At 37.1% G+C, this 19013-nt stretch overlaps 1 protein-coding gene across 3 annotated transcripts in view; it reads right to left on the reverse strand.

The window, feature by feature from the left end:
* The window catches only part of HHIP (hedgehog interacting protein), a 90311-nt gene that overhangs the window by 60713 nt on the left and 10585 nt on the right, over positions 1–19013 (reverse strand). For all 3 annotated transcript variants that reach the window (XM_070608906.1, XM_008524790.2, XM_008524789.2), the window contains exons 3-4: positions 17028–17184; positions 16153–16354 (exon numbers count right to left, since the gene is read on the reverse strand). In XM_070608906.1, the coding sequence (XP_070465007.1) occupies positions 16153–16354; positions 17028–17184 (359 nt within the window). The remainder of the gene's footprint in view (positions 1–16152; positions 16355–17027; positions 17185–19013) is intronic.

Consider the following 19013-nt stretch of genomic DNA (forward strand, 5'->3'; position numbering starts at 1 on the left):
TAAGACAACACCACCTAATTAGGTATACTGTACCAACAGAAAGCTTTAATTGGTTTGTTTCGTAACACTTAAATGTCCCTAAAATAAGACACGGAGGGAAGCCCAGTTATAGGAAGCAGGCAGAGGGAAGGAAGGCAGGATTGACTATTAAGAGCTTGGACTCTGATTCAAAGTAGTCTTATGTGTCCGATGAGTAGTGAATGTCTGTTGTTTAGATCGCCCAATATCCACTCTCCTTTCCTCTAGTAACAACACTCTGATTTTCCTTTGGGGCATAACCCCTTCCACATTGGGGTTCAGTGCTTTGGACTATGGTGATCTCTGCCCCTGACTCCAGAAAAGGGCACATAATCCAGGCTGGGCCAATCAGCATAGCAATATGTTCTGGGACCCATGACCGGCCCCACGGTGGTTGTGGGGCCCAAACCAGGGAGATCAGTTCTAAGACTTCCGTTGGAACTCTTATGGAAAAGCAGCTTCTGTTCCCCTGGATTTGCTAAGCTGGTAGGATGTAAGCCTGGAGCTGCTATGATCTGTGCTACAGAGCCTGCCCAAGAACAAAGCTACCACAGAGGAAAGTGCAGCCAACACAGGGGGAAGCAAAGCTGGGAGTTGTTTTGTTTTGTTTTATGATTAAGCCCATTTGAATTGAGTTTCTGTTTTTCCTAGGATCCTCTCCCTTTGCATTCTTTTTTCACTTCTTTCTAGACTCATTTCTTAAGCTGCCTTGCCTTCCAGACAAGGAGAAGCTCCCAAATCCCCCACAAGGGGAAGTAGGGCAGTCACAGCAGCCTGAAGAAGCCAACTAGTTAGACAGGAGCCTGACATCACTGGGGGCTGGCCATCACCGTCCTTGCTCTCTATCAGAGAAAGAAACTCAGACTCCCTAGCTGAGTATCTAAGACTCTTTACGGCTACTGTCTTTTGCCTCAGTTTACATGTCTAGCCTGATCTCAATCCCTTCATGATGTTTCCTGCATGAAAGACTCTCCCCTCTTTTCTGTCCATGCCCTATAAGAGTCATTCTCTATGTGAAGCGCCACCATCCTCAGATGGATGAAGTTACCTGTTTTTTCCTCTGAAATTTCCCAGACTTTTGCTGTACTTTGATTATAGCATGTACCAGGTCATTTATTCTGTTTCCTCTCCCTCACCAGATCTGAGTTTCTCATATCCCTGTTGCTTTTCCTGCTCACCATCCAGCCCTATGGGCAGAGCACTGATTATCCCTTGGCGAACTACCTTCCACACTCGAGGTCCTGTGTTTTGGGTTGGGTTCCAGAGATGGCTCCAGAGATGGGCCCTGTTCAGCATCTAACACATATTACGAATGTATCTTCTGATCCATGTTTACTTCTACTGGTAATTGAACAGCAAGTTTCCAGACAATGATAATGTAGAACCGGCTATAATGGTTAAAACCATCAAGACACTTTCACGTGGAATTTTTGACAAAACAAAACAAAAACAAACACACAAACAAAAACCACCTAGTAATATCTCACCAGGAGTGTGCATGAGGACACACAAATGCTTTTGGTAGGATTACAATTAGGAAACAGCCAAAGATCCTTAGAATATTAGTGTCCTGATGTGTCATTTATTTTACTCTTAACTATTGTTTCTAAATTCGTTTCAAAATTGTGAGTTTGATTGTCATTTTCTCAAGTAAAATCTTCTTAGGGTCATCAAGGAATTACATCTACATTCTGCTTTACTGTTATTATATCTCCCAGATCCAAAGATAAACAACTGAGGGGGGTTGGGGGTAAGAGGATCTTTTGTGCTGAAGTTTTTGGAAGCACATGCCTGGGTACTCCGAGCATTAGTGTCACCAATTTAATATTTTCTCCCTCATTTAAAGATTGCTCCATGTCTGCTGACAACTCTTTTACCATTGAGTTTCTCTCCTGGGTGGCATTTAAGCTATATTTAAAACTTACATCTTGTTTATATACACTCTTGAGCCAGAACCTTTGGTTTATAGGAAAGAATTTGCTGATCTCTTCCCTTCCCCACTAAAAAATTACTGAAGTTACACTAATTGCTTCTACAACTGCATATTGTTGATCTCCTCAAAGAGTTGATATCATATGCAAAGCTTAAACTGTTTGGCTTTGCTTATGCTACAATCTGAAATATAAATCAAAGAGATTATAGAAATATTCTACATTTAGTCTACGCATTTATATACCTAAACATTGTCTGATTAAAAATCAGGTGTGTAATTGTTTTGAAAAGCTTATCTTTGGCAATGTGTAAAGCCACACAGTCCTCTAGTATATGTATGTAAATATGTACATATACACATATTTTTAAATCATATAATGTACTTATAGACAATAAAACTGAGCAATGAGATACTTTAGGAAAGGATTAAAAATATGGCCCATTCAATGTCATCCAAAACTAACGGGAAAAGAAGAAAATTAGACATTCATGGAACTAAAACATAAACATCTGGGTCTACCTAAGTTATGCCCTGATCATTAATGGGAAATTAATGATCTCTTTGCATTTCATATGTTGTAAAAAAGTATTAGTTCCCAATGTTTTCAGTATAATATAGCCAAAAAAGGGTATATTGTTGTCATCCAAAACCAAATTTAAATTTGTATGTTTGATAATTTCAATGTACATTATAATCCTCAAAAAGCACAATAAAAGCTTTCTCGTATGGAGACAACAAAAAAATTGACAAGATTTGTTTTCAATAACTTAATATTTTGTGAAAAAAATAAATGCATTCTGATGCAATATCTTCATTCATCTTTAATGGCTCTCACCAATTTTCAAGTGCCACAATAAATTCAAATTAGCAAAATTACAGGGATTACATTTTCTACTGTGTTTTCCAAATGTCACCCAAGGCAGTTATAATTTAACTATGAATCTGTTTTGAACTCATTTATATTTCAACTCATGAAATGTTTGGTATTAGAAATTAAATTATAGAAATAAAAAGCTTACTGGCATGCTTCATCTTGAAGTTTAATGACAAACGTGTGGCTAAAACTATCTTACGGGCACAGGAGAGGTCTCTCTTTTAATATGATATCCGACTATCCAACAATGTGACTAAATGCCTCCCAGAAATTTAGAATTAGAAATGCAGAGGTTAGATAAAGTTAAAGGTCATCCCCCTACAGGCAAGAGGGGGCCAGCTCCCTACCAAGTTTCTAGCAGACCTGCTTCCCTAGGGCACATCATAAAAGTAATTTACTGACAACTCACCTTACCAGGGTCATTTGGGGCCTCAAGTCTTCTGGAATTCACTTTTAAGCAGCATGATTAAGTGGGGACAACTATTGGCCCTAAAGTATTTATGCTGAGAACAAATGTCTGTCAGAATTAAATTCTTTGTGTGTGGTGGTTTCAGACTTAAAAAAGATGTGTGCCCTGATGAAAAGCACATATATTCTATTCACCAAATTAAATCTTAGAATGAATATTGGTTAATTGATTTATTAGGTTTTAAAAAAATACTCCAGAAATCCGAATAGACAGCACAGCCTAATAAAACGGGGAATGCATTTCCCATGTTAGTTAAATCCTTTTCAGTCTTTTCTAGTCCAGTTTTGTCTCACACTGGAGGAAAAAGGCATTCACATTATTTCAAAGAAAAATGAAGATACTATTTAAACCAAGCCAAGAAACTGGACTTATTTTAAAATTGTTGCAAGAAAAGCTATTTCCTGATTAAAACAAATCTCCTGCTTTTAGTGTTTTTGATAATTTTGACATGAAATATTTGGTTTCACATTAGGTAGAGATGACTTTTCCACATTGAAAAAAATTACTAAAGGTTAAAATATGTGTGCATTGGATAAAATTAAAACAGATTATCTGACACTGTGTGTGGGAGACGGCTCTAATCTGTACAGCGCATGGAAACGAAGCTGGTACTTCTTGGTAATAACAGGGGATGAGGCATACAATTTCAAGGAACACCCACAATGAAAATTATTCTTTCCAAACAGAGAATTGTTTTGGAATAAGTTAGGTTAATTGGCACCATGGGATTTCTCTCAAGGAAACACAGAGCACGGAAATCCTTACATGTGCAAGTAAAATGATCAAGCATTAACCTCTTTCCTTTTTCAATTTTTCACATCTAGTTTACTCTCTCCACAACCAAATTAACTTTTGTGGACTCACATGCAGGTAGAAAAGGAGATGGTTTTTTGCCAGCTTAATTTATAGCCTGAAAGACTGATTAGTAAATGAGGTTCCATTGCCCACAACAAAGAAGAAACGCACTGAGGATATCTGGGAATATTCTATTTTTGAATGAATTGTTGGTATTTTATAAGTAAGATTATTATTTTATGATTTAAATAGTTAGAAATTCCCTACAACAACATATGCATATCTACCTTATTAGAGGTCCATAGTTTTGTATTCTGACATCATTTTAATCCTCTCTGACTTTAGGATACGTTGATTTTGGCCTCTTATCTAAATCCAAGTGTAATTATCCTTTTAAAAAATAATTACCTGATCCTCTTTCTCTATTTAAATGTGCATTTCCCAAGGAGGAACGTTTGGGGGGGGGGGTGTGTGTATACACAAGTAGTCTTTAGTTGTGGTTACCATTTTCATGAATTATTGTTTACAATTGGTACAGAATGAGCCCTCTTCTTTGTACTACCACAATTGATATTTTCCTGTAATTTACACCCTTTCACCAGAACCCATTAAATGTCCTGTGTGGCTAAGGTACTGAGTTTCAAAATTTGCACTTTATGGGAAAGAAGGTACAAATTCAGTAAACACCATGTGTACAAATGCTTACGTTTAATAAGGTAAACTTCTACCACAAATATTAACCCACTGAAAGTTGGACCTGAAAGGAACCTCAGCTATTATTGATCCTCTCACTTTATCCTCAAAAGTTGAGCTCAACTGGTCAATGACTGGACCCCAGGCACAAAGCACATTCATAGCAGAGCTGGACTAGAAGTCAGAACTCTTCCCTATATCCCTGCTTCCACTCTTGCCTCAACTAATCTACCCTCTACATGGCTGCTATTGATCTTAGTTAAAAAGCTGAAGTCAGATCACGTCACTCTTCTGTTCAAAATCCTCCAATGATTCCTATTAAACTCAGAGTAAAAGCCAAAGACCTTAGTAGAACATGTAAGGTGCTACTACATTATCTGATGCACACTGGGGCGATGCACACCCCACCCATTTGGAGATGCTCAATTCCAATACTTTATTTCCTAAAATTATTCTCCTCTTCCTTCACTCAGCTTTATACTGGTCTCCCCGCTAACACACCACGCCTGCCCACTTCAAGGTCATGGTGTATCTTCACCTTCAAACCCAGGTTTGAAAACTTATCACCCTGTGATCCCCACATGTTAAAGACATGATCCTGCTGTTCACTGAAACCTGAAGTCTCACTTCATGCTGAGTTACTCAGCTTTTAAAAGTTTAACTGGAGCAATGGTGACCATATAGAAAGGTGAGTGCACCTATTTGTAATGTGGCAGGGTGCGCAGGGGGACACTGACTGGGTTTCTGTATCAGTACTAAGGAAAAAAAAATCAGAATAAAGCAAAGTAAGCGCCCCACTCTGAGCCTGGGCACTCACGGCGTTTCCAGTGCCTGAGTCACACTGACCCCTTTCTTTACCATGATTCTCCTGGAAACAGTTGGAGACTTGCACTCCTTTCTATTTCACAGAATTCTAGAGTTAGAAAGGACCTAAGGTATCATTTAGCCTCGTCTTCTGATTTCAAAGATCAGGACGCAGAGATCCCAGAAGGTAAAGCAGATCGCTCCAAGTCACACATCACTGGCAAACTGGTGTCGTTGTCTTGGCAGTGGGTGAGAGCTACAGCCATGCAGCGATCATTTCTCACACACACCCAACTGAGGTGGGATAGTATAGGACCTTGACACATTAGGGATCAAAGATGTTGACAACTGATGCTGTCACCCAAAGTTTTACTTAGTAGTACCTCTAATAATTAACTATTTACAAGGGAAGAAGCTCACCTTGGCAGCCACACCCATAAGACTTCTTCCTTGTTTTTGTGCAGAAGTTTTATATGTATTGACATTTTACCAAAGCCAGAATCTTAAAATAGACACACACACACACACACACACACAACCTTCCTTAGACAAGGAGACACTGTCTTTAAGTTGCAATTAAGAAACTTGTGCAATTAAGGAACTATGCCAACTATTGGGTAAATCTTTCTTGAGCTGGCTCCGTTACTGCAAGTCACAATATCCTAAGATCAGCCGCAGGGTGATGTGCATAGAAACCCTGGGCGTAAATCCATTATTAATGTCATGAGGTCAATCTGATCTTCCAAACCCCTGGAGATTTAAACAGAAGCTTTAATGGTGGTACAGGGAAAAAAACCACAGACTGGGTAAGAGAGAATGAGCTACGTGGCTTTCTCAACCTCAGGTCACAGGCTGGAGTCCAGTCTAAGCTGGTAATTGATAACTTATGACAGATGTTTGGTGACCTGTGTGTGGAGGGAAGTCAGTTCAAGTTTTGTTTCACTTTTCCTGAACAGGTGTGTTCACATCCCTCCACAAAGCTGTTTGCACTGTGGGAGACTCAGCACCAAATCTTTCAGAGAAAGGCTAAGAATTTAAAGGGAATTAAATTCGGTTATCTTTTTATCCTCTTAAGAGCAGTGCTTTCCTAATTTTTTTCCAACTCCAAGCATTTTCCATTCACCCTGGATACACAGTCTTTTCCTTTTATAAGCATCTCTTCTGAACAGTTTCACACTGTTGGCTGCGGGTTCTTAGAACAGATGTGTTTTCCCTATCTAGAAATAGCCGGAGGACAGATGTCATTCTATTTAAGTTCATGATCCATTTGGATCAAAGGTGCTTTAGGATAAGAGGCTGGTTTAGAAACAGCTTATTAGAATATTTTTTTAAAAAGGTAAAGAATTAAGTTACTCGTAAAGAGAAAGCCAGAATATTCAATACTTGAATATTTGAAAGAAATGTTCTTTTGTCAAGAATTTTGTGGCAATATATAAACCTTTAAGATCCTTTGTCATAATGATTTATTTTTTTATTAGCTTTAGTTTATTTAGTTATTTAGTTCTACAATCAGATTAAATAATTTTGACTACAAGCAATGATGGAATTAGTTTAGATCAAATTCATTGATGTTCTCTCTGTTCTTGTTCTACTATATATATGTGTGATAGAGTAACTAGCATATATTTTATCTTAAGCAAATAATTATTTTTTATAGATTTTCTGTGATTTGAAGTTTAGGCCTATGGACTTGTACAACATTTTAAAATGAATGGATGGATGAATTTAAAATTAAATTGTATATGGCATGCCCTGATAGAGTAAAAAGAAGTTCACTAGAAAAAGGATTCAAATTTTACCTCCCTTTTGATGGTAATTCCTGAGAGCCACTGTGACCATATGCACTGTCACCTGGTATCACAAAGTCAAGCTGGGATAGAAAATTACACGATTTAGAAAGAAGATTTTTTTCAAGCTTTTCTCATTACAACACATTACAGAATAGTCTTGATAAATAGCACCTTATTTTTCAAAGCATATTTTGATTGGAAAGTCCAAAGATGATTTTAATTTCTAGGCAGTGATCTAGTTTTTAAAAACACTTTAGAAATGTCCCCAGTTCTGGCCACCTTGATGTTGTAATAGTTCAATATAATCACAGAGTTTAAAATAACTAAATGTCAACTGATGAGTATTACCAACAAATGCATTAAGATGTATTGTAGTAATTGATAACATATTTATTATATATAAATATTATATATGTATAAATAATTATCTCTATATATTGATTATATAAATATATAAACGAAAGAAACGTATAGATAACAAACTCCTCAAATTGGTCTTAGGAAGTTAGACACAAACCAAAGGGCAGTCATGCTCAGAGATTTAGGAAACTTTCTGTAAAATATTGAGTTAACATGACAGGAAAAGTGTCTCTTGAAGCCTGGGGTCTGAGAGGGAGGTAGCCGAGATCATTCCATTTATATATTCTTGCACCTGATCTCAGCACATTTCACTGATAGACTGATAGTGGTTGCCGAAACTTTGAAACTTTCTTCTAAAGTCCTCTCTTCCTTGACTTCATGGTACAATTTACTGATCTGTTCTTTTTTTTAAAAAAAAAACTTTGTTGAGTAATACACTGTCTGTATCATGACATTACATGTTAATTTTATAGCAACTTTGCCCAATTGCTCCCCTCCCAAATCCTGAGATTCTAGATCTGTGCTTTGAGCAATAGTTACTAGTGGGCAAAAATATGTGCCTTCTTAGTTTTCAGTCCCAGTATATTTCCTTTGCAAATCCTACAATTTATTAACTCTATGGCAGATTGACACAAACCATGTTCCAAAATAAACACACAAAAAGACCTACATTACTCTAATATCCAGGTTGAGAAAAACTACTATGAAAGCAAGAAAGTTCTGATGAAAAGCTGCTGCCTACTCATGGGTCAGCTGCTCTGTGTTTCATCATCGTGAGGCATATGCTCTGAGAAACTCCAGAACTGGGGGCTTCTGCATAATGAGGTAGGTAGCAATGCCATACACCCAATGTCAAAAGGTGATGCTGTATAAACGAAGGTGCTGTCTTTCTCTAGTTATACATTTAAATTAAAATATATTCTAGGTTTACCTTTTTGAATTAAAGAAAACCCACACACATACATCATTATACCTTTGTTTCCATGGGACTGCCATACAGTTTTGGTGGGAATAATGCTAACACTACCAGAGAATTTTCATAAATTATCATCCAATCCCATACTAAGGGGGCTGTTAAATACCAGAGAGTAGAGTCACCACTAGCCCCTGCAGCTTGTGAGTCATTCTGGGGGCTTCTCCCCCTTTTCATGTTAGTATGATGGATGATGATAACAGCTAATGCTTACAAAGGACTTCAGATTCCGGTGACATCGTGCATGCAAAGTGTTAGGTGCAACCTTATTATCTCTGCAGATGAAGAAACCAGGCCTAGAGAGGTTAAATATCTTGCCCAGAGCCAAACAACCAGCAAACGGTGTGGGTGCAGTAACTGGAACCCAAGTCTGTAAGCTTGTCGCTAGGCCTAGGCCCTCAGCTTCACTGTCCTGCCAGCAAGGATGAGCTGCACGGAGGGCGATAACACCCACCGTCACCAATCTCTTTTTCTTGAACAGGTCCCCGGTTTTTCCTCCTAGGCGGTGCCGCTGATCAGAAGCATACAGCAGCAGAGCACTGTGGTTGAGAGCATGGCAACAGACAACTGCCTTGGAAATCCAGCTCTGAGACTTGCTAGCTGTGTTATCTTGGGCAGTTTACTTAACTTCCAGGCCTCAGGCTCTTCATCCGTGAAATGGGATATTAATACCTGCCACATATTGTTACTGTAAGGATGACAGAGGTAATCTATGTAATGGCTCAGCCAAGTAAGTGCTTAAAAAAATGGTGGCTATGATTAGCAAGAAAGAAGACCAGAGTATTCTTGCTAACAACATGGCTTGCTTGAAGACCACAGTATTGGGAAAGAAGAGCTATTGAATGTCTCTAAAAGAGAGTGCTGTACTACCTTCTACCACTTAGAGATAGTTTTGTGATGCCCACTATTTCCTTGCTAGCAGATAATACAGCCACTGGAAAGCAATACCAACTGATATCCCCAATAGCTCTTCTCTTTCTTCTTTCTAGGCAGATACAGTGAGGTGGTGGGGGCCACATTCAGATGGATGCTTTTGAAAGGGGGCAGAGCCCTTCTCTAGAGTCTGGACTTCTTAGTTTTTATCTTGTTTTAAATGATTACCATTGGACTTCTGAGATTTATAGGCTCTATTTCCTCCACCCTTCAAATCTTAGATAAATATAAAGACATTAATGTGAAAACTTTCCTCACCTCAGCTGTGACTTATGGGGCCTCAAATATAGGAGAAGGCAGGCCTTTCTCTACTCAACTGGAGGGACATCGCATACACCACTCCAGTAAAAACATGCAGTGTGAGGAAAAATAAGTTATAGATTAAATGGGCTTATACTGGCAGCTACTATATCTATGCACATTTATATTTACTAAAATGTTTTATCAAGAGAATGGCAAATGCCAAAATAAAGAAATAAGAACACCGGAAATGAAAACTGATCTAACCAAACAGAAAATTACACTGAGATTATTTCACATGACCAAGGGACTTTTTGCTTTACAAAAAATAAATTCTCTGTGGACATCTACAGTAGGTTTACAACGAGATTAAATTTCTTTAAAAATGAAAAACAAAATTTTTAGAGCATACAGGGCATTTTGACGTAAAGTGTCAGCAACACTCAATAAAACAAAGAGAGTTGGGTTCAATACTATATCATTCCTACCTTGATAGAAAAAATAACTGTAGTCAAAAATTTTACTTTCAGATTGACGTTTTGTTAACATTCTAACAACAGTTTGGATCCAGAATTTTAAACTACCAAAAAAGAAAGGCATTTTAAAGTTTTTGTGTTGGAGAAGACTATTCAATTAGTTCTCTACCACTTTTAGAATGAATTTATCTAATGGTTATTTCCACCACTATAGAAATTCTCTCTTAGTTGAGGTTTACTAATGTCTAATGCAGTAATCTGATAGGTCAAAAATCTTTACAATGTCAAGTATACAAAAATATTCCAAATAGTGAATCTTCTATTGTAATATTTACTAAATACATTTTGCTGCTTTCTTTCAGCTGAACACATGCTTTCTTCCAAACTAAAGCATGCTTAAAAGCAGAGTTCTAACAGTTTTCCTCAGGAGGGATTTGATACACGGCCGAATCATCACCATATGTATATGTGTGCACGCTATGTTTCCAATACTACTTTTGAAAAGTAAATTGCTTCTCTCATCTGCTCTCACTCATTTCACTCGAACAAAAAATACACTAACATTTCATGGGCTGCTATAAGATCACAGATTAAAGAGAGGAAAATGTGAAAAGTTAGGTCTGTGACAAACTTCAGAAAAGTAGGACATCAGCTCCAACGGGTTGACGAGCACTTGGATTTCACTAAACTTTCGATGCTCATAATTATGCGTGTGATTTACAAGCATGTGAAATCAGAGGCTGCCCTGTGAGGGCTTGCCCCGGCGCACCCTGCGTCCTTCTCCACATGCTCTTGTGGCTCCCGGGCGCCCGGGTCGCTGTCTCTCAAGAGCCCCACCTCAATGGGCTCAGTCACCCGGACAATCGGCAGCTTTCAGCCTTACGTCCTCTCCTCCTCCAGTAAAAGGACTGCTTCGAAAAGCATCTTTTGAAATGAGGATCCAACTAGATAGAGAGGGACAGGAGTCCAGTCACACTTGTTCCAATGATAGACAAGTCTTTCAGCTTTGTCTCCTGCACACTGCAAGCCGAAAGGGCTGCTGCGGCTGTGAGCCCTCCGTCCTCTCATTGGTCATGATAACTGAGTGGCAGAGAACGGTGCTTGTTGGTTTCCTTGACAGGCCACCCTGTAGGTGACAGGTGCAGGCTTGTCTCTACTGCTGCACATATGCAAAGCCAAGACTGACTTTCAGATCTTTGGAAGTCAGGGGAAGTTAGTAAAATTACACTAGAGTAACTTCTGGTGTCCTTGCCATTTTTTACAAGAGTTTTCAGATCTAATAGCAAACTACATATTTTTGGAACAAAATGGTAAGTTTTGCCAACTAGCTGAATACTAGATTCAAAAAAAACCCAAAAAACAACAACCCCAAGCCAACAAAAATTTAATGGGTAAAGCAATTGTCCAGTTAGAATTACTTGTTAAGATTTTTAAATATCATTTTTCAAAACTTTATATCAAGAATCTTACATGTTGCGAGAGTTAACTCTCTCCTCTCTCCAAGTACGCAAGTAATATGCGTGGGCCAAGTAAATAAGAAAAGGTACACGACAAATGACAACTGGTGTCCAATCATTTGCTCTCAGTGGTCATTCAGTAACAGGACTTGGGCACAGAGTGGGTAGAGACAAACATGTCTCATTCAACTTCTAACTGACCCAGGGGCTGGCTTAGTTTAGACCAGTGGTTTTCAAATTGGCTACACATTGAAATCACACCTGGAGAAGCTATAAAAACATACCAATGCCTGGATCCCAACCCCAGATATTCTGGTTTCATTTGGGCCATGGAACTTTTTGAAGTTTCCAGGCAATTATACTGTGCAGCCATTCTTGAGAACCTCTGGGCTATCATTCCCAAGGACTTCAGATAGATGAAATAGATGAAGCTGGTTATAGCACTTGCCAGAAGTTCTGATTCAAAATTCAGATATAAGCTCAACTGAAAGATTTCAAATCACCAGTATCTTGGAATTTCTCTCTTTGGGATAAAACAACAGCAGCAACAAACAATGTACATGCAACCTCCGCCCCATACATACACACAAAATGAAGATTAATTGAGAGTCTGCTCACCAGTTGGACACCTGAGCCATTCTTTACAGTGTCGGTATTAGTGGTTAGCTTGTACAATGCACTATTGCCAGACATCTCTCAAATCACTACATATTTTTAAAACATATTTCTGACTCATTCTTTACTTGGCAACTTCACAAAGCTCAGTCTTCTAGGATTTGAGCTGTTGTGAATGGCATCATCTCTTCCTTAATGGAATGACAGCTTTAATTCATATGGCACAGAATTTATTCCATTAATCCAACTCCACGATTTATTTCTTATAGCAAAAACAAGTCAATTCCTTACTTTTTGTGCTTTGCATTTTTGCATATAAGTTTTGCTTAGTAAACGTAGACAGTTATGCTCACAGGATACTGAAATCTCCTACAATATAAGTAGCACAATCTGGGTGTTTAAAAACAAGACGTTATATTTTTAGTTTCAGTCAGGACCCATTTAGGGAGGAGTTGTCCAAGTTCCCTGAATGACTGGCTCTTTGATGGTCGCTATAAGAAGCAGAGCTGGTTGAGGTTTAAGGAGCTCAACGAAATCCAGCTCCCTGCCACAAAAAGGTCAGTCCTTTACCATGTGACAGAAATCACCGTCAATTCTTAATTGACAATTAGCAGAAAAGGAAATCCAGATTCCCTTATAGCCAGCACTAGTCTTTAGAAACTCTAATAATCAGGAATTCATCTTTATGTCTGATGTAATATACTCATACTGGTCATTAATTAATATTGTGGGGGACTGTCACTGTGGTTTGTCTTGTTTTCATTTCAAAGATATGAAGGTTAGGTTTAGTATACATTATTAATTCTATTATCTCAGTATTGCAATCAATACTTTGGTCTGTTAAAATAGCTTTTTTCCTTCTCTTAGGATTTTCAAACAAAGAATAGAGAATAAGTAATATACATGATAATTTATGAAAACTCCTATTTGCATTATTTATGCAAAATGATTAACAAACATAGAATGTTGCCATGAACACACTGTCTATTCATATATCAAGAAGGCTGAAAAAATTACTGTGAAATTGTTGTGAAAGTATTTTGACTTCAGGAGTCTCTAAGGGGCACACCCCAAAAATTAATGGAACGGTCAACTCACGAATGTGTTGGCATCTGCCCCACCACACCAACAGTAGCCTCTTCTAACACTTTCAATCCATGACTTGTGACAGAAGTTCCATGGAGACTGAGATAAAGGCCAGTTATAGTAGAACCTACTTGGGGGATAAGGATGTGGTCTTGTTATTCACTACACGGTATACGCTCAAATATCCATGTGATGGATTCCTACCTTATTGATCCCTAGTGCCAAATACTAAGGCAATTCAAAATACTGCACTTCAAAACATGTCATATTCTGTAACTCTACATCTGTAGAATCATGTATTCCACATCTGTAGAACAATGGATTTTGGAGTTTATTTCAAGCCCCAGCAGCCCTGGAGCTCTCCTGGGAAAGCAGGGTCAAAGGGGTTCTGCAGAATTTCTAGAGGCCTGCAGAACATGGCATTGTCATAACTTGGTCTGTACAACTTTATTGCATGATGAAACGTCTCAATGCCGGAGAAGATAAACTTTCATTCCATACCCCGATGAATGGGCATAAATTAAAAGAGAGGGATTCTGAAGTCACTCTAATTGAAAAGGAGACATTCTTTTGGCAGTTAAATTGAAGTAGAAATAAGAACACCAGTTTCTCACAACAAAATTTTCAAGTATTCTAAGCCCATTTCTTTCACCTACATTTATATCTTTTTAATACCAACATTTTTACTAAAATAATATTTGAAAATCATATATTATTATTTCAAATACTTGAAAATATATTATATTTTAGAGCAAATTAGCAATGTATATCATGGTGTACTTCCTTCAACTCAGTGATGGTCTTTCTATGAATGAATTTTAAGGAAGTCATCTATGATCAGATTAAAGAATATAGACAAGAATGAGAAATAACACAATTTACAATGATAAAAACACTGCAGTTATCCTAAATGTCTCATAATAGGGAAATGGAACACTCAAAAGAGAGAAAAACTAAGTTTTTGAGAAAAGTTTCCAAATCTGGTAACGTAGTTATAACATATTGTTAGGTGAAAAAAGAAGGCTAAAAAGATATATATATGACTTGATTTCAATTTTATTTTAAAGTTTCTTAGGAAAAAAGCTACAAGAAAACATGTTCTTCTGGTGTGTTTCCACATATTAATAGAGACCTGTATTACCTTTATAGTCAGGAAAACTTGATTTAATTTTAATATAAAAACTGGAAGAAAGTGTATCAAAATGTTAATAGTGATATTCTTTCATTGACGGGATTATAGGTGATGAATTTTTAAATACTTTCCCCAATTTCTTTTCTTTTATAGAGAGCATGTTGCACTTTCATAATTAAGAAAAACACACTGCTGGTGAGTAATGCACTTGTTGCTGCATCTTTATTCTTTGCTCATTGGGTACCACTGGCAGTGAGTTAGCAGAACGCAGTTCAGAACGTATTTCTTGAATTCTGATATGCAAAACACTAATGCTTCATTTTAAGAGACTTTGGATTATTTGCCGTGAATTCTAATGAAAACTTTCATTGGGAGAAAGTTGAAAATACTGAGTTAAACAGATTTTCCAAACGATCTGTGTCTTGATGCCAAAGTCCTTTTCCTTAAAGGACCATTAATACCATAAGGTACTTCTCTTAGGCAGCATGTCTTGGTGATGCTGCCAAAACATGAGCCTGAGGTTGGGTGGTCCCAACAATGAGGCACTCCTTGTATTCTAATTATTTTACATGGTAGGTACTGAATAGATACATATCAGGAATATATTTATATGTTTTCTGACTTGTTTCTTCTGGTTTTGACGTTCTTACCTTTGAGTAGAACTCAACAAAGCAAGAAGGAGTTTATTTCTATATAAGCAGAAGGGTAGAAATCCTCCTTTGATTTTTTTTTCTAGTCAAGAAATGAAAAAGATAACCAGTTCTTCCCAAATTATGCAGATATTTTGTTTCATTCTAAAATAGTCATGAGCTGTTAAATGTGTCTGAATTTTAGAATGCGACAATTTGCTTGACGGCTTAGTACAGCTAATATTGTACTGTGTTACCCTCTTGTGAAAGAAACTTCAAAATAATTTTATTTGTATACCTACTAGATTATTTAATATGAGAACTCCAATGGGAGAATTGAAAAAGAAGGCAATAGATGTGCTTATATATTATAAAGATGGCCAATTATAGATAAAAATATTTGACTTACCTGTAAAAACATTGTACAAGGAAGTCACAGTAAAAGGAGCATTTTTTATGACACAGACTCAAAAACAGATGCAGTAAAAGAATGATTTGCAAGTGCCAAAATAACCAAAAGACCTCTTTGTTTCTAGTAGCAAATGCTGATATACAATTCTAAGTATTATGCCTGTTAAACAATATTTAAACAAATACTTTATAAAACCAAGAATTATTTTAAATGTGCAAATTACATGGGGAAAGCATGTCAAAATATCAATCTGATTGTACTGGTTAATAGTCACCAAATAACATTAAAAATTTAATGTCATTGTCCCGATTCAGTTGCCATAATTATTGTTCCCTTATGTTGTCTCCTTATTTTCTCCTTAAATATTCCTTCTTTTATTACAAAGAAATACCTCCAGTGAGGATAACACTAAAACAAAATCAACATAGCCAGAGCAAAGATAAATAAAATTTAAAAAGCCAACCTTTATTCCACTTTGAACAAGTTTGTGAATGTCCAAATAAGGCTCCTTGAAAATTTCTCCTTCAGGGGTAAGTATCTTCACGTAACCTTCTTTTTCCAGAATGAAGAGACGGTGCGAGCCATCCCCACTATGCAGGGCGCTGACAGGCTGGCGCAGCCCACTCACAACCTCCTGAATACAGAAGCAGTTGTGTTTGTGCTTTCTAAACAAATTAAAGAAAACCAGTAAGCTTTTCTTGAGATGAAGGAAGTAAGGGATGCATTTAGCATCCTTTTCAAAATATATTTCCTCTAGGCATCAATGTTTTTGATATTCATTAAGGGCTGCTAACCCAAGGTCACAATATGATTCTTTTACATTCTTTTCAACGGAAAAAAACAAAAGAGCCTTCTAAGAAAGTAAAAGAGAGAATCAAAACATGTATGTATTTTAAAATTTTCTAAGCTCAATATCTCATCTTCCAGTGACAATAATTAAATTAGCTTTACTCACAATAATTAAACCTTACAGAAAGACACTCAGAGAGAAAGATCTAAGATCTACTTATAAAACCCTGATTTGCTAATAATAATTGTGCTGAATATTTCCACAGCACCCTAAGTTAATAACAATCATAAAATTCAAGTTTAAAACTATATTCACAAAATTCACATGAATCATAGAGAAGCCAAGCTCATAACAGAAGATTAGTAGCCTAAACATTAAAAGCATTTAAACTAATATGATTTTAGAGAAGCAAACTACCAGGAAAAAAAAAAAATCTGGAGGACACAGCTGCTGGACATAAGCACAGACAGTTGATTGACTGTCAAAACCACAAGATTTGTCAGTTTGGGCTTTTTTTTTAAGATTAACGAGTATTTATCTTTATGAACCTGCTCATCTCTTCCACTTTGTCATATTCTTCCATCTGATCCAAGTAGTTAGATGCTGGTCCTCTGATCTGTTTTCTTGGGAAATCTGGAAAGCACAACCCGCCATCTTTCCTTGCATAGTAAAAGCAAAACTCATCAGCAGTAGTTTGAAGGAAACCTTTAAAAAAACATAAAAAGACTCATTAGAAATACTTGGTGTCATAGTAGAAAACCCTATTTCAAAGATTAAATATAGGAAAAGAATTTTTAGAAACTATACGAATATGCTAGGGAAATATATAGACAACTATAAATATATAGACCAGAATGAAGAGACGGTGCGAGCCATCCCCACTATGCAGGGTGCTGACAAAAGATATAATCTTAAACTAAATAAAATAAAAGGAAAGAAAAACAGTTTTTTGGCTTGGGATTTCCATTTTTAACCAAAATTTAAGAATTGCAGTAAAAGTGAGATCATATTGTATTGGATATTTTAAAAGGCTCATTTGAAATACACATGATACAAACTCAGCATTAATCTTATTACTGCATTGACTCTATTTTCAAGCTTCCCCATTACCATATGTTGCACTTGTAAACTTATCTGATCACCATGCAGCATTTTTTTCCTACAGTACCAATAACTTCCTAAGAAGGACAACTTAGAATCAAGAAAGAGATAGACAATCAGGTGCCAGTTTTGGTCGTTTTACAATTCTTACCATATTGTCACTCACATATGATTGAATAATCAATCTATTGAATATTGCAAGGTCATTATATGCTATAATAAATGACTGACTCACTATGCAATGATCCAGCACTGAATTGATGCTAATAATACAGCCTCCATTTTCAAATATGTAGGTGAATTTTTCCTACACCTCATCCTTTAATTATGTTTAATGTTTTGATTTTTACCTAACAAATCAGATTATGGTACCATCAATTTTGTGATAAAGGCATCTAGTAACTGAGTGGAAGTTTAGAAATTGTATAACGGGTGCAGGTTTGCAAGGATTTCTAAGAACAAGAATTTGGGGACAACCAAATGAAGCTTATCTAGCAAACATAAAAGATCAAAAGTTTATTTTCTGTGAGCTTGACGTAGGTCCCCTCATACCTAAAACCAGTCTTAGAATCTTGACTTAACTTTTGGATGAAATGCATCACCCCTAAATTTCTGAGACAGACTCTTCAAGGCCAATATCTAACCAGGCTATTGGGAAACATCTTCTCTTCGGGAACCAGGCAAGTAAGAGCAGATGTCCATGGGAGTGTGTGTGTGTGTGGGGGGGGGGGGGGGGTTGGGGGCGGGGACAGAAAAAAGAGGCCTGGCAGCTGGGAAGGGTGCTCCATGGGAGGGGCAAGGCAGCTGGAAGGAGGTTATCTTTCTTTGAAAAAATTCAGGGATTAGAAATTGGGGAGCAGAATGAAGGCTGCAGCAGCATTTACTCATCTTCAGCAATTCACTGTTGGCAAAAGATAAGTTTATTCCTCATTCTTTAATGTCTAAGCATATGGATGAAAATCGCCTAGGCGTGTTAAACAAGTCTGCTTGAGGTAAAAAGAAGAGAAGGAAAACTGAGTTGTTAAATCAAACTTTTCGCAGTTTGGGGCTAGATCTTTTTTTGGAGAGATATATATATATTTACCATCAGGCGGCAAGATCTCCATGCCAATATTATGCATGCAGGAATACTGTCATACTCTGGATATATTTATAACTGAACGTGCAAATGAGAAATTTTGTTTTAATGTAATGTTTGCCTGCAGGGTCACAGGAAAATTTCAAAGTGCAATTCCGAAGAAATTTCGAGTCTGCGTTTTCAAAAAAAGATCTGTATTCTAGCATTACAGTCTGCAAACCAATACCATGTGAAGGGGAAATTAATGAACAATGCTGGTGGCTGATTCCATTTTACAACGAATTATTAGCTGGGGACGAACATGAGGAAATGAGAAATCATTTTCAAGTGGAACATCTGAAGATTAATGAGGGTG

Source organism: Equus przewalskii, chromosome 2, assembly GCF_037783145.1.
Source record: "Equus przewalskii isolate Varuska chromosome 2, EquPr2, whole genome shotgun sequence".
Lineage (NCBI taxonomy): Eukaryota > Metazoa > Chordata > Mammalia > Perissodactyla > Equidae > Equus > Equus przewalskii.